At 42.4% G+C, this 26,214-nt stretch overlaps 1 protein-coding gene across 3 annotated transcripts in view; it reads left to right on the top strand.

Moving 5' to 3' along the window:
* Positions 1–1,116: 1,116 nt before the first annotated feature.
* The window catches only part of arhgap17b (Rho GTPase activating protein 17b), a 34,872-nt gene continuing 9,774 nt past the window's right edge, over positions 1,117–26,214 (top strand). Inside the window, exons 1-13 of one of the 3 annotated variants that reach the window (XM_076265232.1) lie at positions 1,117–1,800; positions 9,175–9,214; positions 13,662–13,766; positions 14,030–14,106; positions 17,084–17,195; positions 17,283–17,359; positions 17,694–17,799; positions 21,521–21,589; positions 21,917–21,998; positions 23,143–23,270; positions 24,817–24,928; positions 25,467–25,548; positions 25,745–25,825. In XM_076265232.1, the coding sequence (XP_076121347.1) occupies positions 1,748–1,800; positions 9,175–9,214; positions 13,662–13,766; positions 14,030–14,106; positions 17,084–17,195; positions 17,283–17,359; positions 17,694–17,799; positions 21,521–21,589; positions 21,917–21,998; positions 23,143–23,270; positions 24,817–24,928; positions 25,467–25,548; positions 25,745–25,825 (1,124 nt within the window). In that variant the 5' untranslated portion in view covers positions 1,117–1,747. The remainder of the gene's footprint in view (positions 1,801–9,174; positions 9,215–13,661; positions 13,767–14,029; positions 14,107–17,083; positions 17,196–17,282; positions 17,360–17,693; positions 17,800–21,520; positions 21,590–21,916; positions 21,999–23,142; positions 23,271–24,816; positions 24,929–25,466; positions 25,549–25,744; positions 25,826–26,214) is intronic. The other 2 variants (XM_076265233.1, XM_076265234.1) reach the window with 2 other exon arrangements.

Here is a 26,214-nt window from a genome sequence, read left to right as displayed (position 1 = left end):
GGTTAATTTCCCTTGAGTCAAGCCACGTTCCAATGCACTGCACTCTCCTAACCAGCAGAGGGAGACACCATCCCATCCCACAAACAACTGTAGCTCAGCGCATTGCATCACAATAATTACTCACCACACACTTTGAGCATTAAAACTCTCACATGACCTGTGACCTGTCCTGTCCATGACCTGCTTTTTTAAGTGTCAGCAAGTAGGATTAGTGATTGATCTCTGGCGGTCATGAGAATATGCAGAAGCAAAAGAACAGCGAGCTCAGCAGCTGTAACAATGTCTGCACTCTAGCTATAGGTGGAGGCCCAGGTAATATGAGAACGACAACACACAATGTGCAAGAGGTAGGGGCGTCAAGTGAAGTGAACAATACTTCTTACACTTCCAAAACTGCACATATCACAATGGAAGCTGTGAAGGGAGGCATAAAAGAAAAGGTAGGCAGGATGACTAGACATGTTTCACAATGAGGCAAGGCAATGATCAGTTTTCAAGTACAAAAATAAGCTTGAAAAAATGACAACAGATTTAACAATAGATTATGGTATAGAGTGTGGTAACCTTATCGGATATTCTTTTTCTACATTAAATGTGCGAATATAATAAATGATGTGTGTTTGCCCAAAGCTCTAACTCTTGTCTGTGTAACAAAGTCTCCAACTAACCATTACACCAGAGTTCAATTACCACAGAGTGACCTGTGTGCTCCACTCACTGATCCCCAGGGCCACTCTAATTCTGGCAGTAATGCATGACACATCTGTCTATTCAGTGTAAAAAGGAAAAAAACCTTGCATGGTGGAGACAGCTGAAAACACTCAGAATACAACAGACCACAAACCTCTAGGCCATTAAACTATTAACCATTGTTCTACATCGAATAATTGTAAAGAGGTAGAGTTATACATTGCTTCGCAAAAGAGTAGGCTATGGCTTCAGATTTCTGGTGCACACAAGACGTTTGCTTGTGCCCAAGAAAGACAAGTACACCTCGCGAAAGAGGGGAGGGCCTGCGCTTTAATTTTTACAAATAACAATCGTGACCACCAGGCACTGGTAGGATACAGATGTAGGCCCAGATGCTCCAGGGCGAAGGGAGCTTACCTTGATCATAATTGTTTATTTATTCTAATTCATTCTAATTCAGTAAAACTTTCGGTTAGCTACTTTGTTGTCTACCCATGACTTTTACAAGAGATTGTCTTTTACAATAACATGATATTCTGGGTTATGTCTAAACGAAAATAAGATAATTAACATGTAAGCTAAATGTTGTGGAAGTTTGTTATAAATCATATAAATCGTAAGAGGGCTGATCTGACAGTTCGACACATTCTCCAACCAATTCCGTGTAAGTGAATCAATGGCATTGTACAGAGGTATCGTATGTCACTGGCTAGCAATTGCTACATGTAGGGAAGTGAACACGACTTCCTCCTTCCCAGCCCTGTAGCTTTTCGAGAGTGCTCGCCGACTCTGTGAGCCACGAAGAAATGTGGCGAGTGTAACAGAAATAGGGCTTGTGGACGCCGAGTTATTTCTTCAGCTACCTGCAAATGAAACTTTGCGGATGTTTACTCCAATTTTATTTCTGCGGACTATTCAGCCCTTTGCTCAGCAGCGCGCAGTGAAATAATACTATGGCAGCGACCAAGCCTTCTCAGAACCAAGTTTATGGAAGGATATAACGGGGAGGCCTGACAACTTCTCAAACTTCTGGGCGACAGCATAATAAGACGTGAAAATGAAGAAGCAATTTAATCGAATGAAACAGCTCGCCAACCAAACAGTTGGAAGGCAAGTAAATGAATCATTACACCACACCATGTTTTTATGATTGTTCTGTAGGCTATATGATAAATGTTGAAAACCTAGGCTATTCATGTGCTTCATAACAGCCAAGTAGCCTTCACCAGGTTCGTTTGACGAACACATTTTAATTATAGGCCTATATGTAAACATTTTGTATAGTTTTATGATGACTGGATCTGTTATTTAATTGCAACTGCCGAGCCGAGAAATTTAGACACGAAAGGTCATTTAGCCTTTCTGCTTTTCGATGCTTGGGACCAGGGACAAATCTCAGTGGCAGAATTGCAAAGCTGTATCAGCATTTTGTTTCTTTGAGGGACCACCCTTATGACATTTCACCGTGCCTTCCATTACACTGTGTCCAAGTAATATTCCCTTTGCCCATTGATAGGAGGGGCCGTTACTATAGTGGCAAGTTCAATGGTGGTGTAGGCCTAGTGGTGAGCGTGTCATCAACTTTTGACACTTTGAAACATTAGCCACAGAAGGCCAGTGCGTGTGCTTTCTAGACATATTCGAGGTGAGGGTTGTGCATAAATGGACATGTGTTCAAGGTGGTTTAACGTTAGGGAAGGGACTCGGGATCATCCCTTAGACTGAATCTCATTAAATGTCCTTGCCAAAGGTACTTCTCTACAACAATCTACCACATTGCAACTATGTAGCCTATGTGCCATATTTGTATGATGGGGATTCACGGATTCACTAATACTGTTGTGACATGACAGGAGTAAAGGAAACCCTTTCCACTACATGCTTTGAGTTATTAGTTATGTCTTCTTTGAAACCTATTTGTGAATTAGGTTTATATTACAGATGAATTGATAGCTGCCATGCCTTGTTGGTATGTTGGAATTTTGGTTTTGCTTTGAAATTACCAAGACAAGCTGATTAAGTTGTGTTATTAAAGACTGTAATCATGTAGGGTATTTTTTTGCCAGATTCTGTCATAAGACCATTAATGAAGTAAACCCCAGTCAGTCTATGAACGTGTGTGAGAAACTGAATCCAGTGGAAATTTTGCAACAACAACAGTGATAGCAATCTTCTTTACTGAAATGTATTGAAATTGAAAGTTTTCCAAATTTCACTACTGGCACAACTGGTTTGTTTTGTCATTAGTCGTGCTACTCTAACTGAAAACTACATGTACCTACATGCTCTTTTCACATTTGCCATGTTCTTCACTGTCAGATCTTTTTTGTACCAGAGATAAGTGAAGATTCAGTCAGTACAAAATCAAGTTTTATTGACTGGGTCATTCCACATCAGTTCAACCAGGGTTTAGTTCTTGCGCTGTGGGCTTGTGAACTTTGACAAAAAAAAGAGGCCGAACAAAATCGACACCCCCCTCCCCCTGTAAAACTGGCTGTATCTTGGAAAGTATTGATCTTACATAAGAGTAATTTTACAGTGTGTCTCCTGGGTAACATAGGTACACCTGGTAAATTTTTCAGAATTTTTTGAGACCTAAGTGCGTGGGCCCTGGTTGAATTGACGTGGAATGACCCCAATGGTAAACACTAAGGCAGAGATAACAACATGGTTTCAGATAAAGATTCACCATCTCTAACTAGAGAAAATAGTCACATATCATATCCCATATCATGTGGCTCACACACTGAATCAGACTAATTAGCGGAAACCCTGTAATCCAGAACAGATAACTATAGTGATGCAGGGGATGACACACTGCAGCATAATATCCCCCTTGTGTCTCTAAAGACATACTGAAAGATATAGGATTGACAGGAACAGAATCCCAAGCATATGTGGAAGAACACACCACAGAGGAACACCCAATTGTAACTGAAGAAGCTTAGACATTAATTCCTGATTTCAATATCATATGGAATTATTGTTGATGTTAAAAATATGGGTGTTTTAAATGTAGTGCTCTAGGGCAGCATATATATATATATATATATATATATATATATATATATATATATCAAGCGATGCGCTCTAGAGCACAAATAAAGCAAGTACGTATCTGGGCCTCGGAAGTGGAAGGGGCAACAGGAAGTAACAAGCTGACATTGACACATGGATGAAGCAGCTGACGCTGAGAGGAAAGATGTTGACCAATGAAGCTTTCGTGTACACAGTGTCACTTTTTAATGTGATGTCTTATGCTACTGCAGCTGAATGGAGCCCATTGCAGACGTGGGTGTGCACTATATTTGAGTTGGCAGGATGGTGATTTCGACAGTGGGCTAGTAAAATGTCTCCCCCCACAAATATATGCGGGCTTTCGGCAGAGACGGCCTGGAATACTCATTACACCTCTAATACATCAAAATAGAGTATGAGTGGAGTTGACTACGGACATAATTGAGCCTCGCTGTGGGGTTGAAAAGGTGGCGATCTGGTTCCATTTTTGCCATGTTTCATAAGTCAGCTGATGTCTTTTTTTTTCCATTGTCGTTGAGGCTTAGTGTACCATGAATGTGGTTTGTCTTGGAGTGGAGGTGGCAAGAATGTCTAAGGAGCCCCTGCCAGGAGACCCAGGTTTTATGGCTGTTCCTCTGGAGTGCTCTCAGTATTTTGGTTGGTGTGTTGCATCTCGTTAACACGCCTGGCGTATAACTTGGACCTGGGACTTCTGGCTAACTGTGGAGTGTGTGTAGTGGACAGGAGGTCACTGGCAGTCTGTGGACATACCACACACACTTTATTGGTCTCAAGCAGACTCCACTAGTAGCCCTCAGGCGTCTGTGTAAAATCATAATAGTGATGTGTGGGTGCAGTTTGATTAGTAAATCTAGCCTACTTGGCCAAACACTACAAGCCCCCTCTGGAGAGGTGTATTTATTGACAAAACATACAACCAGCCAAGCATTGTAACATAAAGCCCAAACTAAGTATAAGTATACTTTTTTGATCCCGTGAGGGAAATTTGGTCTCTGCATTTATCCCAATCCGTGAATTAGTGAAACACACTCAGCACACAGTGAGGTGAAGCACACACTAATCCCGGCGCAGTGAGCTGCCTGCAATAACAGCGGCGCTTGGGGAGCAGTGAGGGGATAGGTGCCTTGGTCAAGGACACTTCAGCCGTGCCTACTTGTCGGGGGTTCGAACCGGCAACCCACCGGTAACAAGTCCGAAGCTCTAACCAGTAGGCCACAGCTGCCCAAATACTACCAAAGCATTAATTCCACAAAAATATAGAATTACATGACAAATCCTCTTTGTATGGAATGAAATGGGTGAGATATAAAGATAGATTGAGTTTGACTTGTTCAGATATGAATATATGCTGTAGACATGATGAGCAGCATTTGCCACATTTAAGATGTTTGGTTATTGTAAAAGTAAACAAAGTAGCATGTTTCTTTTCACAGAAGTTCTGAATAGATAGGATCGTGGTCATTCACCATTTGTTTACATCTTCGTAAGTTTCACCATTAGCTGATGCAGTGGCTTTGACACAACACATAACAGTGTGCTGTTTCTAGCATGACAGTGGTTTGGTGTAACTTCCACCATAACCGTTTGTTTGTTTTTAGCAGAGTAACTAGTGTGTTTTTAGCTTCTTGCTTCTCACAGAAATGGCAGAAACCTGTCTATGCTGTGAAACCTATGTTTGAAAGAAATGGCTAAAAACATTCTCAGAACTGAGCAGCATGCAGATCTGTTGGCTGTGAGGTTTCGGATGCAGCTGCTTGGCTTTGCATGAGTTTCTTAAAGGTGCAGCATGTGATTCCAATCCAATCCACTTTTTTGTTATATATTCAGAAAAATGTCTGACATCTAGATGTCTGTACTGTGTTTGTGTTCCTGTCTCAGTACATTTCAGCCAATCAACTCGTTGCTTCAGGAACATGGAAGTCAAGGATGTAATTTGACTCGGCTGCTGAGCTCAAATATCAACAATGTTTGGATGAAAAGAATAATAATAATTGAGGCACTCCTGTAAAAAAAATAAAAAGCCTTTATTAAATACTGGCTACATGCTTGTTTCAACTTATAGTCTTCCCCAGGGCGTGCCAGACACACACAGGTGTGCACATTTCCCAGGTAGAGGGAGGTGAAAGTAGTCACATGACCCAAGTCCCGCCCCTTCAAGCCTGCACAACAAGGATCAACAATGTTTTTCTCAAAAGTATGGGCTTTTCCTTTAAAGGAGTTCACTTATATTGCATCTTTGTTGCCACCTTTCCTGGCAAAAAGCCTGATTTGAGAGGACATCACATTACCATATCAACTTGATGCCTTTATGGTGAAATCCAGGTCTTATTATGGGAGCCTTGACTATTGATTTAATATTGGTGACATTTCAGTGGCCCAGACCTTGTCTAATGCCCTATTAACTCTCCTCAGTTCAATACTAATGCAATATTCATGGGCAATCTAAACATTCCGGAGCTGACTCTCTGACTCATATGCAGGATGTTTTAAAGGGTTTCCCAGCCATGCCTTTTTTTACAGAGCTACTTTTTTTTCCTAGACAGACCCCAGTGGTCCAGTCTGAATGGAAGACAGTTTACACTAAAATCTGTAGATGGGTGGTTTTGAGTCTAATAATTCCCAGCCGAACCTTTTTTTTTTTTGTGGCATGGCTAATTGATCCCAATGCGTAGACGCAGTTTAAACACAGGAGATCCCTCCTGATGTGATGTGTTGTTGGTTTGGACTTGTGCTGACTCAGCACCCAGAACTGCTCTGATATTACCTCTAATGAGTAACTCCTGTTCACCCCTGTGGTGGAGTTACTCACTGCTCAGCTCACCCTGCAGAGAGTGAGTGCTGAAGGATAAATGGCCCTATTACTGGCTCTGAGTAGGGTCTCATGCAGCTTCTCTGCAGGCCAGCTTCATGGGCCGTGAGTGGGACCATATGCTCTCTTCCAACCATTCAGTTGTTTTTCCATAAGGCCGCTGGTGTGCATGCATATGTATGTATGTATGGTGTGTCTGTGTGTCTGTGTGTGTGTGTGTGTGTGTGTGTGTGTGTGTGCGTGCGTGCATCTTAGAGTGTGTTTGTGTATCTGTATCTGTGAGTTAATTTTGGTACAGCAGGATACTGTAAGTGTGCAAGCATAATGTTTTGTCCAGCTTGGAGCTAGTGTGGACTGTTTTTCATACAGAGGTTTTCGTGGATTGTCTGCTGGTCTCACATCTCGCATAACAGCAGCACACTGTTTGGTGCTGGCATGACTGGTGCTCTGCCTGAATCCTGCCTCGTAGTGACTCACTTCATTATCCACATGTGTTTGGCTGGGGTATGAGTATTCTAGCTAGGTCCATCAGAGCTCCCAACCAACAACCCTGTCAGCAAACTGCCTTGATCATTACCATGCATGGTTACCGAATGTGAGATTATTAGAGAATGAATATCTTTATTAAGTGTGTTGTGTGTCGTATATTTATTGCACTGCTTACAATGTATGGGTATAGATTGTGTATGGTAGGGCATTTCTACAAACATCAAGTTCTCGACCAGTTCAATTTCTCAGAAGCATACATTCGGATTTGAATCCAGACACGTGGATTGCGAACTGGTAAGCAGTGTGCAACCCTGAGATATGTCTTTTTTCCCTTTGAGTCTGCATTTTCTGACGGGCGTCAACAAGGACAGAAGAACAGAGAGCAGAGAGTTCAGAAGCTGCCCGGCGCACTTCCCCTTTCACTGTCTATGGTGTCTCTCCGCTTGTTTCACATCTGTTATTCCCTCAGATTACCTGAACTGCACTGCTCCACTCGACAGGGCTATGGTCAGACAGACAGGCAGAGACAGGGCTGTGGTCAGACAGACAGGCAGAGACAGGGCTATGGTCAGACAGACAGACAGGCAGAGACAGGGCTATGGTCAGACAGACAGAGACAGGGCTATGGTCAGACAGACAGGCAGAGACAGGGCTGTGGTCAGACAGACAGAGACAGGGCTATGGTGAGACAGACGATTGTTATGATTATGGCACATCTGTATGGTGTCTGGACTTCGTATGTGATGTGCCAACTTCAAGTCATAGTTGCCTCTCCTGTGGCCTTTTGTGTGAAGTTATTACATTAGGTTTGATGTGCTTTGGGAACCAAGAGAATACCCTGCTGCTGTTGAACTGTGGCTGCTGGAGTGTGTTCGTGGGAGGCGATGCACAATAGCAAAAGCATATGTTTGTCTTTGATGGTCCTTTAATGTGGCATTGTCTCGAATGTGGGAGTAAATCTCTCCTGAGCTTGACAGAATGCTGACAAACCTGCCTCTAAAAGACATTTATCAGCCGTGGAAAAAGGCAGACAATACACATGGTCTTCCCTCTCTCAGCCCCTCTGGCTTTGGTGTTCTAGTTGTGTAGTGTGCTCTGATGAACTGTGTAGAAACCGAAATGCATCATGATCATCACATCTGATTGGCAATGTATTGAGCATTTGCTCTATAGCTATAATGTTATATATTTATGTATTGTATGTTCTATATTGTGCTACACAACTTGTTATGTCTGTTGTGAAATATGTTCACAGGCTGTGTGCAGAGACCTCAGATTAATCTTGTACTGCTGTAACAATAAGCTCTTGGCACAACAGTTCTCGTTGGGACTTCCATTGTAATGGCCCAGGGTAGTGGTGGTAGTTCCCACTGTACTCTTTAAATACCTGGCCTCGCTGTCACATCCTGTTTTCACCATGGCTTTACCCCCCTGAATCATAATCTGGCCGCCACAGTGCCAGAGTGAGAAAGGTTTGTGACCTGTTGGCAACCCACCAGCTCAGTCTAGCTAACAGTGCAGTGTGCAGCCAGAGATACGGCAGGTCAGGAGGGACAGACAGAACGGGCCAAATTGCTTCGGCTCCGCTGCACACTTCCAGTACCAGACCGATGACATAAATGTGTCTAACTTACCAACAGTGCCCCCCCCCCCCCTTTCTCAACCCATTCCACTCTGCCTTGGCCTCTTCCCAAGCTGTTGCCATAATAAGCAGCCAGGAATGCAAGAGACAGGAAGTGAGTTTTAGAGTTTGCGATGTTACATTTTCCCCATCTTTGTTAGCTTAAGTAGTTTAGACAGGATCGGGATGTGTGCTCTTATTGACCAACTTATTTTGATAGGAAGGAATTGACAGTGTTTGCTTTACAACCATTAGAGGATACAGCAGATCAATTCAGTGAGCAAACAAAAAAATCCCCTGAACAGGACGAAAGGTCTGAAAATCAACAGATCAATGAGCTCTTTTTAGCCTCGAGTCAAGTTTCTCATCTATTCAAATCGACCCGTGCCCCTCTACTCACCTTACACTCAGAGCCCTATGATATTTGTGACACGGATGGTAAAGGTCAAGGATGGAAAACATGCTAAGTGAATTTTGTAATCAGCAATACTTATGTTTGTATGTGATGTTTTTGTCTCCTCCACAGAGCTGAGAAAACTGAGGTGCTGAGTGATGACCTTCTCCAGGTGACTTGCCCGTTGTTAGATCTATTACATAATACCATAAAAACACCCTTGTTGATCTGTTACCACACCTAACAACAATTCATTTACATTTATGTGTTACTTTTTAGCTTCATTAGCATATGTGTGGTGTATTTCTTTAGAAGGCCCATATCCACGACAAGTTAAAATGCAGAATAGGATTATTAGGCCAGCCACTTGGGCATAACGTCATGGGTCTGTCTTTATTTGCCAACAAAACAACAATCCATGTTATTCTTAACTTGCTTCACATCCAAATCAGTATAATGGTCTCTGTGTGTATGTGTGTTTTGAACAGTAAAATAGTGTTCTGATATTGCTCATTTATTCATTCAGGAACTCAATGCTTCATACTTCTCACTGGGCTGATATAAGCCTCTTTCCCCCTCCCTCATTTCCAGTCACCTTTGAGGTTGTTCTGTGTTCCCTTAAAGTGTGTGTGTGTGTGTGTGTGTGTGTGTCTCTGTGTGTGTCTCTGTGTGTGTGTGTGTCTCAGTTGGACTTTGCTCAGGCATTATTGCAGTTTGCAACGCAAGTGATTCCCTTCTACACTCCTTGATTTTTTCCTCTTGCGTCCTCGGCTCTGGAATGTTCCCTATCTCTTGGGAGAGCCATCGAAGTTGGTGCTTGTGTCCAGATTCAGTCAGAGGAGTGACGCAGAAGAGCCCTAGGGCTGATGGAATTTCATCCGGGCGTTTTCCACCCTCTGTACCTGGGCCTATGCCTTCACCTTAACTCGCAATAAACAAACTGACTAGACGGGCGACTTTGCTGATGAGCTCTTGGAGTCTGTTCAGCCTCCGCTGTAAATATGCGTGTTACTTTTGCTACAGTTGTAAAAAAAGGGAAGTAAGTTTTCCACACTCAGCACGTTGGTTGTTTCACCACCATGAGGCACAGGAATGACTCGAATAATTTTTTATAGTTTGATTTGTTACCTGTCCTGAGAGGGTTTTTTTACTCTGAGCTTTGTTCTGTGGTTCCAGTCGCAGCTTCTGACTTCTGCTGTCTGCCACGAAGCAGAATACGGTTCAGTGAACAGGAACAAAACTAACTGAAATCATTCTCTCTCTCTCTCTAAAACCTGGGTATTTTTTTCCAAACAGCTTTATTACGAGGCTTTTGTGAAATAAATCCTCTCCTTTCTCCTCTTTCTTTTTTAAAAAATACATCATCATTCGCAACACCCCTAGTTCAGAAGTAGAATCTCAGCCTTAATGACTGATTGCATTGACTCCTGCTCTATTCACATTAAGATGGATGAGTGTAGATTAAGTTTGATAATTTCCTCAGTCATGTTCTTTGGCACCAGCTTCTTCTTATACACATCGTGCTCCTCTCATACCCCCTGTCTGATAGAAGCAACTAGACTAGCCTGAGATCTTAGCTATTGAAACCAACGACTGGAAAAGGAATTAAGACCCCATATAAACGGTCACACTGGACTTGGAGGCTTTTTGTAGAGGGCAGAGCTTGGGTTTACAAGCTCCTGTTTACTGCAGTTCCCTTAGTCAGCCCGTCAGTCAGTGTTCATGTGACCCCACATTTCCTGGCCCTACAGTGAGGCCAGAGGATGCACCCTTCTGAAGGCTGCAGATTGGGACGCGACACACGCTATCGCTAGTCATGCTCACACAGTTAGGATTCAAAGCCTCGCTACTCATCTGGCTGCCCTGAGCATGAAGAATTTGATTCCTTGTCCTCAGTCTTTTCCTTGGCTCTCCTCACGGCTCATTGGATCCAGTGGGATGAATGTTTGGAGACTGATGTATTTGCTGTACAGGGACAGTGAGTGTATGCTGTGTGCCGTTTCCCACTGTACTCGACTCACAGCTGAAATTAACTTTTGCCCTATTTCCCCAAACCCTTTCCTCTGCAGCTGCTGACACAAGCAGAAGTTTGCGAATAAACAGGTCATCGAAGCAACTTTCTCATAACTCTAATAGACGTGTATTTCAGTGGCGATTGCTGCTCTTTGGGACAGGGGAAGCTCTGATAAAAATTGTAAATTATTAAATTAATATTATTAAGGTGCTATATTGTTCTTTGAAGGCAAAAATTATCCCAAACAGTAGGCATGGCAGACATGGCATAATGTAGCCTACACCGTTATATAGCGCGCTACCTAACTTAGCCTAAATACACAACTGCAACAAAAGCAAGTCACAAACTCTGTAACTCCACATTACGGTTTTATTTACAGTATGCTATTTACAAAGACAAATAGAAACTGTATTGCTCCCAAATTATGAGAATTTGAGCTGCAACTTGCCTTATCTCTCGACTTCACCTGCCAACACTAACGTTAACGCATCCCTGCCTTGAACTTGAACCACTTCCTGTCAGATCGCGACATATGCTGTCAATCAAAAAGAGTCCGGCCTCTATGACGGTTCCTCCAATCATCATACAGAAGCTTGGCGTCCAGGCCATCCCACTGTCCCATTCACTCCCAGAGACGCCGGGCTTCCCTGGAAATGACGATTTTGTGGCGCTTGTCCAATAAAGAGCTAGCTTTTCTGCACTGAGATCAGCCTACTCTGTAGTCCAGTGAAGCCGAGCGTCTATGGGTTTTTTGCATGTTTTTTTGATGGATCGTGTCGTCACAGCAATGTATTACGGGTGCGAAATCACGATAAAAGACCGGCAAAACCTTATTGCTGAACAAACTAGCCATGAAGATGAACATGTTTGCAGCATGTTGTAGTTGGAATAGTAGGCTAGAAGCTAATGTAATAGTGTTATTTGATGCGATTTTTTGTGATATTTTAGAGGAGGCTGAGCTTCCCCTGTAGTCTTAGAGCAATCGCCTCTGGTGTATTTGTTTGGTGTTGTTAAATGACATACAAGTGCAAGCACATGCGCGCGCACACATTGACAGGTACGCACGCAGTCTCATACACACACACACACACACACACACACACATAGATGTTCAAATCAAAACCATTTGCTGCACTGGCTCTCCAGCCCGCTGAGTGATAGGAGCTGAGGGCTTGTGTCCGGTCCCCCGCTGCGCTCTGTGCTGCTGACCACCTGAGGGAGCCGTGACAGCCCAGCTCCCATCACTCCAACCTCCTTGGCACCGACGCCCAGCCCTAACTCAGCACAGACACCTGGCATAGGGATTCCCCTCCGTTAACACAGCGGCAGATAGGAAAGAGCTTAAATTGTCCACATGAATCAAAGTGAAGGATAGCATTTATGGCAGGGGTGTATGGGGGAGTGTGTGTGTGTGTGTGTGTGTGTGTGTGTGGGGGGGGGGGGGGTGGCAGATTGAATGCAGCTGTGCAGAAAAGCGGTGCCTGATGCCCTACCTGCACTCAGGAAACAGCAGTAATGGGCTGCGGACTGAGGTCGGAAACAGAGCAGCCGCTGAGGCTTTGGAAGGAGGAAGCAGATGGACACACACAGACAAACAGACAGACAGACGACACACACACACACAGACACACACACACAGACACACACACACACACACACACACACACAGAGATAGACAGACAGACAGACAGACAGACACGTGGCAGACACGGGAAGCCAGAGGTCCATGCCAAGTGTCATATTGAAAGTAGGGCTTAGTATCACTGTCGCCTGGTTTTGGTGTCAGTTGCAGTCACTAACAAGAAGAGCTGACCTTTTCATAAGTAGAGTTTATTTTCTCAATCTTTCTTGTTTAACTGTGCTGGCAAGGGTATTAACTGTAAGAAAGCACATATATAGTGATCAGTGAAGGCTTTCTTGCACATAGCAGTGTGTTTTGCTTGACCTATCTCTGCCAAACCCACACTCTGTGCACTCTGTTGTCTGGAACTGTTGTGTTGGAATCAAGCTGTACTAAGGATGCAGTTTATTAGCACTGATCCATTTTATATTAAAAGTGATTGGATCCTGGGTCACGCAACAGAGTTTTGCATCAGAGCTGCACACAGCTAACTACATTTTCTATAAAAAGTTGATGAACCCTGAAGAGAAATGAGGCATAGCGTCCTTTGCTTCAGTCAGTGAATGTCTGTGTGGTTGCCTGATCGGTTCCTGTTTTCCATGACTTTTACAGTTGGCTTCTTACAAAAGTGATCAGACGACCAAACCGAACTCTTTCTAACCTCTGTGACAACTCCAGTGTCACCACAGTCACATTTCTTTGAAATCACTCCCCCTTGCTTTCCAGGTCACAATCCTCAAAAACTGAGTTGGGAAGACATAAGTATAGTACAGATAGGCATTGCTCACTTTGTGACCTCAACATGGATCTCCAAACAAGCACACTAGCACTCAGTATCACTGGATGTAATATTGGTGTAATATTAAAAATTTCCTCAACCTGATTGCTCTGTGTGTGTGTGTGTGTGTGTGTGTGTGTGTGTGTGTGTGTGTGTGTGTGTGTGTGTGTGTGTGTGTGTGTGTGTGTGTGTGTTCTGAACTACAGATTGAGCGTCGGATGGAGACGGTGCGGTCCGTCTCGCACAACGTCCACAAGAAGATGCTGGCCTGCCTACAGGGTCAGGTTGGGGCTGACGTGGACAAAAGACATGTAAGGTCACATGAGCTCTTCCGCTGCATGCTCTCTTTTCTTGTCTATCACCACTGACAAGACGCAATGTGAAATAATAGGCACAGAGCCAATAGTAGCACTAACTAGAGAGCGATGTTTTTCACAGCAGCAGATTCCAACAGTGTTTTTTTATCTCTCCCTTATGGAAAACAATAGTATTGTATGACAATCACAAAGTCATCTACTCAAAAGGGAAATGTGGTGTACATTTTCCAACAATGTCTTTCCACTCTCCCTGGCAGAAAAAGCTTCCCATCACTGCCCTTGCACAGGCCATGAAGGATGGGAGCGGTCACCTGGGTGATGAGTCTCTGATTGGGTAAGTCAAATCCACTGGGAGCTGCCCAGCTCAATCTTCAAGCCGCATAAATCCCTGTTTCTGTTTTGAAATTGTGTATCATTGTTGAACTTGCTTTGATGCATCTGTGTGGTCCTCACTTCACTTTGACACATGCACTGATATAGCCGGCAGGCCAGCATTCCTGAGTCCAAATGAATAAACTCGATAAACTCTGCTCTATTTCTCAGGGGCTGTGAACACATTCATACAACTGTTCATCTTTTACTGCTATAATAGCAGTGTTGGGAGTAATGCGTTACAAAAGTAATGTAATTACTGTAATATATTGCTGTTTGCGGTAATGTAAGGCATTACCAAAAACAAATTGGGTAATATGTACTCGGTACAAACTTCAGTAACGCGCGTTACAATGCAGTTTAACCCAAAAAGCGCTTATTTTGTTTTGATACATATTCGCAAACACCACGCGAGAACAACAGAGGAGAAAAAATCCGCGCAAAATAGTAGAACGTTATCTCCTGATACTGGTTGAATATGACTGTGGCTGCAGCAGACTCGCAGGCGGACTCTATTTGCGGGAATACACCGAAGCCTACGCTCATTATTTTCAGCTTGTCAGAGACAAGGCTATGAAGAACATAATAGTTAATAGCGAAACCGAAAGATCTCTCAACTCGCGAAATAGCACAAGTAAATTAATGAAACATCTAAAGTAGTGCCACGCTAATCTTTTTGATTCTTGATAAAACACAAACTATGCTGTTGTGCATGTCAGCTTTGTGCTGTGAACTTGAATTGAAGAGAATAAAGGGATAGAAATGCAGAAAAAGATTGTGTAGCCTGGCAGTGCCACCGCTCCCACCACGCGCATCACGCACTTTGCGTTGGGCACCAAAGGACAGAGGGGGCACCCAAATGTAACCAATGAATAGTAGCTTTACTGCAAACTGCGTTTCACTCTTTTATCAATAACGTTTACAATGTCAAAATGCACTAACACGATGTTACATGCAAGTTTGATACCTTTTGGGTTCTCTCAATCACCATGTAGTACTAGAATTGGTGGGTCTTCAATCATTCGTTTTCCAAGCATTTAGGCTACATGAAGCACATGATATGCTGAGTCGACTGAAACGCATTCCATTCAGATAGCTAGGTGGAGACCAGGCTCATAATTCACTTGTATTCGCAAAACGAAATGTGAAGCAACATGTCATTGCATACTTCCATTTCCAAAGCAATGAAGGTTGCTTAAAACAAATTAACATTGTGCATATTATTGTTAATATTGTGCTATCAATGTAACTCAAACAAATAAGGCTTGTAAACAAGAGCTGGCAAAAGGGCATTATGACAACGTAAAGATCAATGCTCTTAAAGTGACAGTGCACCATTTATAAGTAAAACAGCATTTCTTCAGAAATTAATGTTTAAAAATACACACTAATGGTCTGTAAATAATAGGCCTTTTATTTTACTTTAGGTGTTTGAGTTATCATTTAAATGTCACTCACTCAAAGCCACTCACTTAGGGCACCGAAATGGCCAGCAGGCCACCATCTTGACATGTCTTTATTAAAGGAACCGTATGTAAGAAATGTATTTCAATTAATCATAAAATTGCCCTGATATGTCACTAGACATTAAGAAATCATGTTCATTTCAAATACTTATATCACTAACAACAGTAGTCTGGCCAGGATATTGTCATTTAAAAAGTGAAGTTGCAGCCCTCAACTGATGTTGATGTTGTCATGTTGTGTTTTGGCCTAATGCGCCACCCTCCACCTATCTACTAATCACAAAGTCAGTAGTGTTTCGTCATCCGGTTGCCAACTCTGCCAGTCAGAGGGGAGGGGAAGGGGATACACCGATCTACAGTAATTTGAAAGTGATTGTAGTACCCGTTTTGGCCACAATCTTATATATGGTTCCTTTAAGCTTTGATTTACAATATAGTAGGCTCTCTATTGATTTTAATGAGTAGGCCTAGGCCTTAAAGTTACAGTATTTCTATCACAATTTACCAGACTTTGACCTTTTGTCGGTTTTTAACAAAATTCTGACTATGATTGTTCCTTGTATTGCATTATGAGCACTGCGCCTATTGCATTCTACTGTTGCCTTAAGCCTAGCTCAGTCATTATGCTATACCACATCTCCCTCCATTGGAAGAGCAAGCTGCATTGAGCGTAATAAACTGCATTTAGAATGGCAAATCCATATTTCTAGATATTTTGGTGAAAGTAACTTAAAAGTAATGCAATAGTAGTGTAATGCCTTACAATTCAGAGACAGTAATATTATAATGTAACAAATTACTTTGAAATGGCAGTAATAAGTAATGCATAGTACATTACGATTTTGAAGTAACTTGCCCAACACTGTATAATAGTTAGGAGGAGAGGTATCTGTTTTTTGTGATACAGTAAAGATGTAAAATATTTGTTTAATTTGGTAATACATGCTGTGAGTGTGATTCAATGTCATGGTTTTGTGTATAGTTTATGGCAATCTGCATATGGAAAAAGTGGACCGTTCTTCCACCTCAGAAGAAGGGCAAACGTTTGACGTCTCTTTTACTGCTGGTCTCCCATCTCATCTGACCTTTTTGAATTTCTCACAGCATGGTGTAAGGGTGGAGAAGGGGCAATTGTTTGGCCTGAGTCTCTCTGTAGACTAAGTACTCAGAGGGAGATCATAGAACAAGTGGACAGAGCTTTGACCAAATGCACATTGCAGCTATTTGGCCAAGCTATTTGACCACAGTTGTCACAGGGTGTGGAGTGTCTGGAATTTTGTCAGGGTGAGGGTCAGTAGTCTTGGAGAAGCCGGGAGGATGATAACAGGGATTGATGAAGGACTAGCTCAGGAATGGAGCACTGCATTCCAGTGCATGTTAACAACACCCTCTGTGTACGACCCCACCAGCCTGTGGAATGTTAACATGAGTGATAAAGGCTACCATTAATATGTTGTGTGTGTGTGTGTGTAGTAAAATGATGGACCTCTGCGGAGAAGCTGAAGACCAACTGGCCTACGATCAGTCTCAACATGAGGTGCAGGTTCAGAAAGACATCCTGGACCCTCTAAACCAGCTTGCTGAGGTCAGTCCTGGCTGATGCTTTCAAAAAGTCATGCAACGCCCCTCCTTGGACTCGTTTTCAGTCTCTAACCCTCCCGTTTGCCCTCAGGTGGACATTCCCAACATACTTAAGCAGAGAAGGCAACTAGCCAAGCTGGTGTTGGACTATGACTCTGCAAAAGCCCGGTAATTGAGGAACCTTTGACTCATACAAGCAGCATGCACACGTGACTATATAACAGCAAAAGCTGTACCAGTGCATCAGTGCTACATGACCATTCAAGTGTTATTAAGTGTGAAGAATCAAAAAAACTCCAAGGCACTCTCTTGAAAAAGTTAAAAAGCCTTTTTTTATTATTATGGCTTGGTCAAGTTAACCTTCTAAAAACTCCAGTGCGTTTCGGCTACATGTCTTCTTCCGGGAGTTTTTTTTTTGTTATTAAGTGTGGTTTAAGGCAGCTCCTATGCGAACGTTTCCTATTGTGGCTTTTAACTGACCCTCTTGTCAATTGCGATGCAGATACTATCAGGCCAACAAGTCCACCAGCCATCACGCCCTGGCAGCAAAAGCGGACACCCTCAAAGATGAGATGGATGAGGCCCTGAACAAAGTGGAGATCTGCAAGGTACTCACCAGCTTCACTTCTTGCCTATTTTCTTTCTTAATGGTCCATGGCTGAGCCACAGGAGGAGGGGATGAGGAGGAGATGACGATGGTTCATTCCTCCAGAGGCCTCTCGACCCGCTCAGGAATCTGATGAATGGCCACGAACAAAGCTCACTATTGAGATGTCCTTTAAAACACAACGGTCGCTGTCTGTGCTGTCTATGATGGTCACTGGGGCCCAAAAGCTGATTCAGGATCAGTTCTTGCCTCAATAGGTTGCAATGAATAAAGCGAGCTTGTTGAGTAGGGAGTCTGTACCCAAATCAGAGATGATTTATAGGGATAGGAGTCTAGTCTTGGAATCTTGCCACTAGAAATAGGAGGAGAACAAGGAACCAGATGGAGGCTTTATGGAGACATTAAAGATACTAGTTCTTGTTTTATTTGTTATGCACATTGTAGGACATATAACCACTCTTAACAGTTCCTGCATGTAGTAGTCAGGGGGCCTATGTGGTTTCTGTGGGATTTAAATGTTAATTTTTGGAGAGTGGTTGGACTGTCTTTAGAGGTCATTGAACATGGAGAAAATGATGTCTCCATTTTTTTTAACCTGTTTTAACCCTATTTTTGTGAAATTGTATATTTCACTATAATTAACACCATAAATATTGCCTAAATCACTGGCTATGTTGAATAAAGTTCACAAAACAGTTATTTTATTATTTTCAACAGTATGATTGTATGTAAGTATTATGATTGTATGTCAAACAATTAGAGATAAGATCAATAACCAATCAGTTTCACCAAATACACAAACTCCATTGCTGAAAGATAGCAAAATCACTGAATCACAGATGAGACCTCAAACAATATTTAATTAATTTACATATACACAACATATTAGATCTCACCTCCACAATGTCACCTACACAACTAGTCTACTAAACCCTATTTGTACTCACCTTCTTAAGACTGGTCTCCCCTTCCTGGATAATGTTTTGCTCTAGATTATAAATAATTCTGTCAGGGCATGTACCGCAGTCGTTTAAGACATCTGTTATTAAGCTCTCCCTCAAAAAACCTAGCCTTGTATCTATACTGGTCCTCCTGGACCTCAGCGCTGCCTTTGACAGCATAGACCATGACATACTACTTAGGCTTGAAAATTTGATAGGCATCAAAGACTCAGCACTCGCTTGGTTTAGATCATACCTTCCTAACCGTCAACAATTTGTACAGGTCCATAATAAACCATCTACCCAGATTATGGTAAAATATGGAGTGCCTCAAGGCTCAGTACTGGGGCCCCTGTTGTTTAGCAGATGATACATAACTATACCTCTCCATAAAACCTGATGAATTAACCCCGTTAGCCAAACTTGACACATATATAAGAGCTATAAAGACATGGATGACGAATAATTTCCTGCTTTTGAACTCAGATAAAACAGAAGTCATGGTTTTAGGTTCAAAAAGATGAGGGATATCCTATCCACATCACAGGCTACATATAGTGATCTTCCACTGACCTCATCCACAAGTGTTAAAAACCTGGGAGTTATAATTGACCAGGACCTAGCACTAAGTAATCACATAAAATAGATCACCAAAACTTAATTTTACCATTTAAGGAAAATTTCAAAGATAAGGAAGTCCTTCTCCTTACCAGATGCCAAGAAATTAATGTTTTGTCATCTCAAGGATAGACTTGCAATGCTATTGCAATGCTATTATGCTGGCTGTAATAATACCTGTCTAAAGAGCTAACTGTTTATTCAAAATGCAGCTGCTCACACAGACAAAAAATATGAACATATTTTCCCCATCCTAGCATCTTTACACTGGCTACCTGTTAAAAGTCATTGACTTCAAAATATTACTTATAGTTCTTGGTTGGTTGCCTGCATTGAAAGAGGACACCTCATGAAGACACTCTTTTGTCTGCTTCTGACAGAAGAAGCACTTATCTATGCTGGAAGCAGCTGCTGCTGAACAAGTGTACAAAGTCCCTCTAGATGGACTTTATGCAGTTGCAGGTGTTGCTGCAGGTTCAGAAGATGGTCTACCACGTCTTTTCTGAAGACACCGAGTCCTGCCTGCTTCACATGATTTCTACTGTATATAGTATATATACTTTTTTGATCCCGTGAGGGAAATTTGGTCTCTGCATTTAACCCAATCTGTGAATTACTATACTCTCTCATGGACAAAAACAAGAAATTAGGCATATGTCTCTAGTGATGGTTCATTCACCAGTCCACACATATCTGCCACTGGATACATATCCCAAAATCTGTTTCTTTTAGAATATGTGTGCCATCACCTGACTAACAGAAAGACACACCTCAGAATATAACCTAACTAGACTGTGCCACCATGGACTATGAAAATGTGCTTGCACAAATGTAGAAGGCTAGAAGGTCACTAATATCACCAACCATGAAGAACAGAGGACTATGTGCTTCAGGTTATTCAATATTCTAAATTCTATCACTGCCAGCTATCAGCAAACTGTCAATGGTAGTCAGGGATGGATTACTGCATGGGCCTACCGGGCCCAAGCCCAGGGGAGACAAGGAGTCAGGGGGCCCAAGCCATTGCATGGAATCATTGCCTCAGTATCAACACATCATATCAACATATAGGCTATGAATCTGATTGAATTAAAGTATTGGCCATCCCAATTGCACCAGAATATAGGAAATCACATCAAATACATTTTTAAAAATGTCCCCCGCAACAATTAGTGGATGGCCCTTAATACATCTGGGCACAGGGGCCTGAAAGTTCATAATCCATCCATGCTGGTAGTGTCTCTTTTTCTCTTTCTCTCTCTTACACACACACACACACACACACACACCTGTCTGTCTATCTGATCCTTTACCCTTTCTTTTCATCACACTTACATAAGCTATGGAAGGCCTTACAGACTTCAGCTGGTACTATGTAAAAGTCTATTAAGTCTATTAAACTTGATTTAACAGAGATCTCTGCACTTTGTGCTCTGAATGGGTGTAGACAAGAACTGACAGAGCAGGCTAGGCCTACACTCAAGCACACTAATAGGCATGAATTGATTGTATTGATATTGAAGTATTATTTTTTTAGCGGACAATTTCGAGAATTTTAGGCACAATTTCTTGTTAAAGAGATCAATCATCAGCCTAAAAATGTTTTATAATGTTGTATTGTTTGTGGCCCACTTTTGCACACCTTGTAGGCACCAAACCCTATGCTATAATACCAGCAATGTGAGGTTTATGGACAAAACACCATATTTGACCTTTTCTGAATTTGACCTTTGATTTGGGTCCTTCAAAACCTTCAAAAAAAATGGAGACATGTTTTTTTTTACTCTTAAGAACCCCTAGAACAAAGATATAATACTCTCCAAAAATTAACATGCGAATCCCACAAGCCCCCAAATTAGACACATAGGCCCCCCTACTATAGGATTGGCTGGATCATAATGTGATCTCATGACACATCAGGGAGGTGCTGCCATTCATATAGTTGTTGTTTTTTTCATGATATTAATGTTAGATTAGCATAATGGCCCCCATCAAAGCCAGGTTAAGCGCGTGGAATTTATCGTAATTGTTATGCCTTATTTCTCCAACTGTTGCCAAACAATATGTTGTCATATGAGTATATATTTCCATTTTTTTTCTTTCTGAGAAATATACAGAACTAATCCTCTGGCCACTGATCTCATTCCTATTGTTCCTGCACAGGATCAGCTGGCTGCAGACATGTACAACTTCTTCTCAAAGGAAGGGGATTATGCCCGCTATTATGTCACGGTATGTATAGTGGGAACCTTACTGTATGATCTCAATCTGTTGGTGGAAGAGACTATATGTCTATATGAGTATGTGGAATGCATCCAGGCTTGGGGATACGTGGGGATAATTTACAAGATGATAAGGAACAGTGTGGGTTTGGAGCTAACAGGGTACTGGAGCTAGACGCATCTTAATGCTTTAAATGTCAAACCCTGAGTCCCACGGTCATAAGGTTTTTAAAATGGAATTGAAAAACCTGAACATAGGAGCTTTAATTTAACAGCTTTTTGTGGGATGGGACATGCATTTGGAATTTGACTTGTGGTTGTTTTTCTTTGTTTCCAGTTACTAGAAGCCCAGGCTGACTACCACAGACGATCACTAGCCGCTATTGAAAGAGTCCTGCCCAACATTCAGTCCCAACAAGGTAATGACAACAGGGCCACACAGTGCAGTCAGTTGCTTTACTGGCACTGCTAAGGTCTGGTGCTGGTTTTTATGAACTCCGGCGATCAGGTGCCAGCTACGTGTCCACTCCACTCCACGAGAGGCGTTTGCCAAATGTAACCATGAAGAGGGAAATGAAATGTGACACTGTGTAACAAGTCAATTAATTCTGCTTAAACTCCCTTTGTTCTGATGGAAAGCATATCCCTCTCAGATCGCTCTCTGTAGAGTGGAACTGCAAAAAATCCCTTTGTAATCTTTTACATATGACATGTGAGACCTCCTTAGGTAAGAGCGTTTCAGTGTAGCTGATTAACCTGAAGTGACATCGGCACTACTAAGATGTGGAGCAGTCAGGAAATGAAAACACATGTGGAAGAGAACCTCATTATGTCATCACTGAAAGCATGAGCTGGTGAAACCTATTACCTGTTTTTCTGTGGAACATGAAAAGCAGGAGATAGACTGTATCTGTGCAGAGGAGCTCTTTTACTGAAGTGAATTGACCAATAGTTTTTGCTATCTTACAATTTGCTGGGTAGTTTATTTTGTGCCAATCTGACACGAAAATATCTATGTCTCTAGCTATTACCCTAAGGTTGAATAGTTTTTGGGTTGAATTTGGGGTTTATCTGTGTTTTACATCAGTTATAGTCATCTTGTAAACAACCTTCAAATGAAGACTTGTATAAGTCGCCATCGATCTCAACGTATTTGAAATCAATATGGCCTTTTCTGAATGCAATCTGCTCTCCGCTATTTCCATCAAATGCTCATTAGCAGATATAAACAGCAAAAAGAGGAAGGTGGTAAGAGCATTGACGATAATGCACTATGGAATATTTGAAAGGGAGGATGGATTTAGTGACTTAACCATATTTATTTCTGGTTCATGTTGAAATCCCTCACTGATTCTATGACAAGGCCAAACAAAACAAGAAACAAAACATGAAACCATTTATTTGATCTGGGGTTTGTTTATGTATACTGTATATCAAAGAGCGGAGTGCTAATAGTGAAGTTAGATTGCCCCTCCCCCCCCCCATCCCATTTCTGTTCTCCTGGTGGGTGTTGCACCATCTGGAGGCCAGACTGTGATGCTCTCTGTGTCCGCCCTGCTATAGACTCGTGGACGGAGCAGCCGGCCTTCGGCTCAGCCCTGGAGGACCACCTGAAGCGTAGCAGCAGGGACATCGCCCTGCCCATCGAGGCCTGTGTGATGATGCTTCTGGAGACAGGCATGAAAGAGGAGGTACACCACATCCTCACACCTGAGCTATCTGCAACACATAGCATGCAGATGCACACCAGCAGTTACTCAAACAGGATGCATTCTGTACGCTCACGGCATATACCAGCTCATAGATATAAACACTGAGTGTTAATGCAAAAATACTTGAGAACGCCGTCTACCAAAATACAGTACCCCTTTGAGCACACAAATGTACACACAGCCAAGGCTTGTGAGTATTTTATTGGTCTGGGCTATTATCGCAGAACCTCTTGGCTGTTTGTCTTACTTTGCTCTTATGTCTCCAGAGAGGTTGTCATCTCCACCATAGCCTATAAAATTATTCCAAAATAGTTTTTACTTTTCTTTTCCCATTTATCTTTACATTGTGTGGTCATCATTTACTGGTTCTGGCTAGACACACAAGTCTGTCTGCGTATCACTAACATGAAGAATGATGACTAAAGTAAAAAAATGCATATAAATGTATGGAGCTACAGTAGAGGTTCAGTTACAGAGGTATAGGGAATGGAGTTTCTGGTCAGGATCAACATTTAATCCAAGCCCCAAAGCCTTACAGCCTTGTAGTCTGAGCCAGGAACCAATGCTGACATCCTGGAGGCAAATTCTAGACAGGCTAGAATAGAAAAAAGGGTGGGTGGGAGGTTTTAAGTTCTGACTGGCTGGTTAAGAGTCCATAGAGCAGTTCTGTGAATCCACAGATGAAGGCTCAACATGTTTAAGGGCTGATTCATACCAGGTGCGTGGCGGTTGCGTTTGGAAACGCCTCCATCACGCTTGCGTGTCGTGTGAAAAATAGCCGTCGGTCCTATTTCTAGCGTGCGTGGCTCGAGACGTGCGTGTCACACAGGCGGTGTGCAAGCTCTAACCTGTTAACATGGGAGCCGAAATAATAAACGGACACGCCACGCAGCTAACATGCTCACGCCACGTACCCGGTCTGAAACAGCCCTAAGAGGTAGGCACAAGCTAGCCTGCTTGCTAAATAAGGCACTGTATGTCGCGACGGTGTGCTGTAAAAGCAATTTCCCTTTTCAACCCATAGCATAAAACCATAGTGAATAGTTTCGGTGGCTTGTGAGACCATCAAACATACCATAACAGTCCCAGTAATGACAGATATGCTTATGTCATGATACTTAAACTAAATAAATTCAGTTGTGTTATCAAAACTGGCTATCTATAGGCTAGTCATGCCTTAAAAACATTTAAAAACAGAAAGTAGGTTACACCAATAAGGGAAACGTGAACAAAACATTGAAATCTACATTGCTGCTGTCAGTTACTCAGCTTCTCCTTTCCCCCTCGAATCCAGACTACTGTTGTTAACTTTAGATCTGAAAAGAGATAATTTCCTCTGGATGCAGGCTTGTAGAAAGATGCCTTGCACCTTCCTCTTTAAGATGTGAAAGCCTGATAATCAAAATAGAATCTGTGCTGAATTAATCACTTGGCACGCCATGTGTACTCGTCAGTATTAATAAATGTGTTAACCCAATGTGTGAACTGTTTGTTTGTTTGTTTGTTCCTCAAATTCATCTTTCAGGGACTCTTCCGGATTGCAGCAGGGGCCTCCAAACTGAAGAAGCTTAAGGCAGCCCTGGACTGTTCCACGTCCCAACTGGAGGATTTCTACTCCGACCCCCATGCCGTAGCTGGTACGGTCCAACTCTAACCACAACCTTGAAAATGCACTCAGTGAAATATGAAAAAGCTGAAACTTTGATGAATTATGCTCACCATCTTTGATTTTGGACCACATCCAGTCTCCGTTTTGTGGAGCTCATTAATGAGTTGTGATGGATTTGTATTTGTATTGTAAAAAGCTGACTTCAATGGTGGGCACATAATGTTCCCCTACTATGCAATAACTTACTATCACATACATTTAATCAGGCACTTCTCTGCTTCACTGATTGTAATAAATGGCATTGCCATATGAAATTGCCATTGCCCCCAGTAGTGACCCAGTAGAGTGTATTAACGGCCAGGAAATGGTTCAAGAAGACTCGGGTTGGAACAGCTGTTAAAATCAAGCGAAGCAGCCTCTTATTTCCATTGGCTTTGGCTCTAAACACTCAGATATTCCACATTGGCTTGCAGTCACTCGTTTTATCCTGCTTTTATCTCTCCTTATTTCGTTCTCTCATTCCCTCGCTCCTCTCTCTTCCTCTCCTGTCATGCCCGTGTCTGCAGGAGCCCTGAAGTCTTACCTGAGGGAGCTGCCTGAGCCTCTCATGACCTTTCACCTCTATGATGACTGGATCCAAGCCTCAAGGTAAAGCCAAGTCTTGAGTACTGCCATAGTATGCATCTGTGTGTATGTGTTTGGGTGTGTATTGTATGTTCATGTATGCAGCATCAGGTGTGCATTTGAGAAATATGTGTGTGTGTATGAAATAAACATATCTTTCCTCTCTCTCTCTCTCTCTTTCTTTCTCTCTTTCTTTCTTCCTCTCTCTCTCTCTCTCCAGTGTTCCAGACCCAGACAAACGGCTCCAGGCGCTATGGGTGACCTGTGATAAAATGCCAAAGCACAACCATGCCAATTTTAAGTGCGTCTGCATATGTGTGTGTTGGAATCTGTTTGTGTGTTTGTGGTGGCAATTCCTGACAGCAGGACATCTAAAATGTTTGACTGCCTATTCTGACTGAAGATTGGACTGCCTATTTTTTAAATTACTGGTGCTTGATTAACTTTCCTACTTTATTTTAAACATGCTGAGAATGGAAACAAATGATACAGTTATCACCATATTATCACCATATTCAGTCATACAATCGAGTTTTGAGAGAGGCCTTTTGTCTTCGATGGGAAGAGCCAAAGAAATCTCCACAACTCTTGCCAACATAGTTTGGAAACATGAAATGACAGAAAAGAAAAATCCTGACTTGTCGAGATGTCTTTTCTTCTGCTTGTTTGTTTGTTGTTTCCCCAGTGGGA

The sequence above is a fragment of the Alosa pseudoharengus genome, unplaced genomic scaffold (genome assembly GCF_046254945.1).
Source record: "Alosa pseudoharengus isolate Yale_2024_CS ecotype anadromous, Long Island Sound unplaced genomic scaffold, YU_APseudo_1.1 YU_APseudo_1.1_scf_4, whole genome shotgun sequence".
NCBI classification, from domain to species: Eukaryota; Metazoa; Chordata; class Actinopteri; order Clupeiformes; family Clupeidae; genus Alosa; species Alosa pseudoharengus.
Note: the sequence above shows the minus strand (reverse complement) of the source record. Positions and strands in the feature narration are given on the sequence as shown.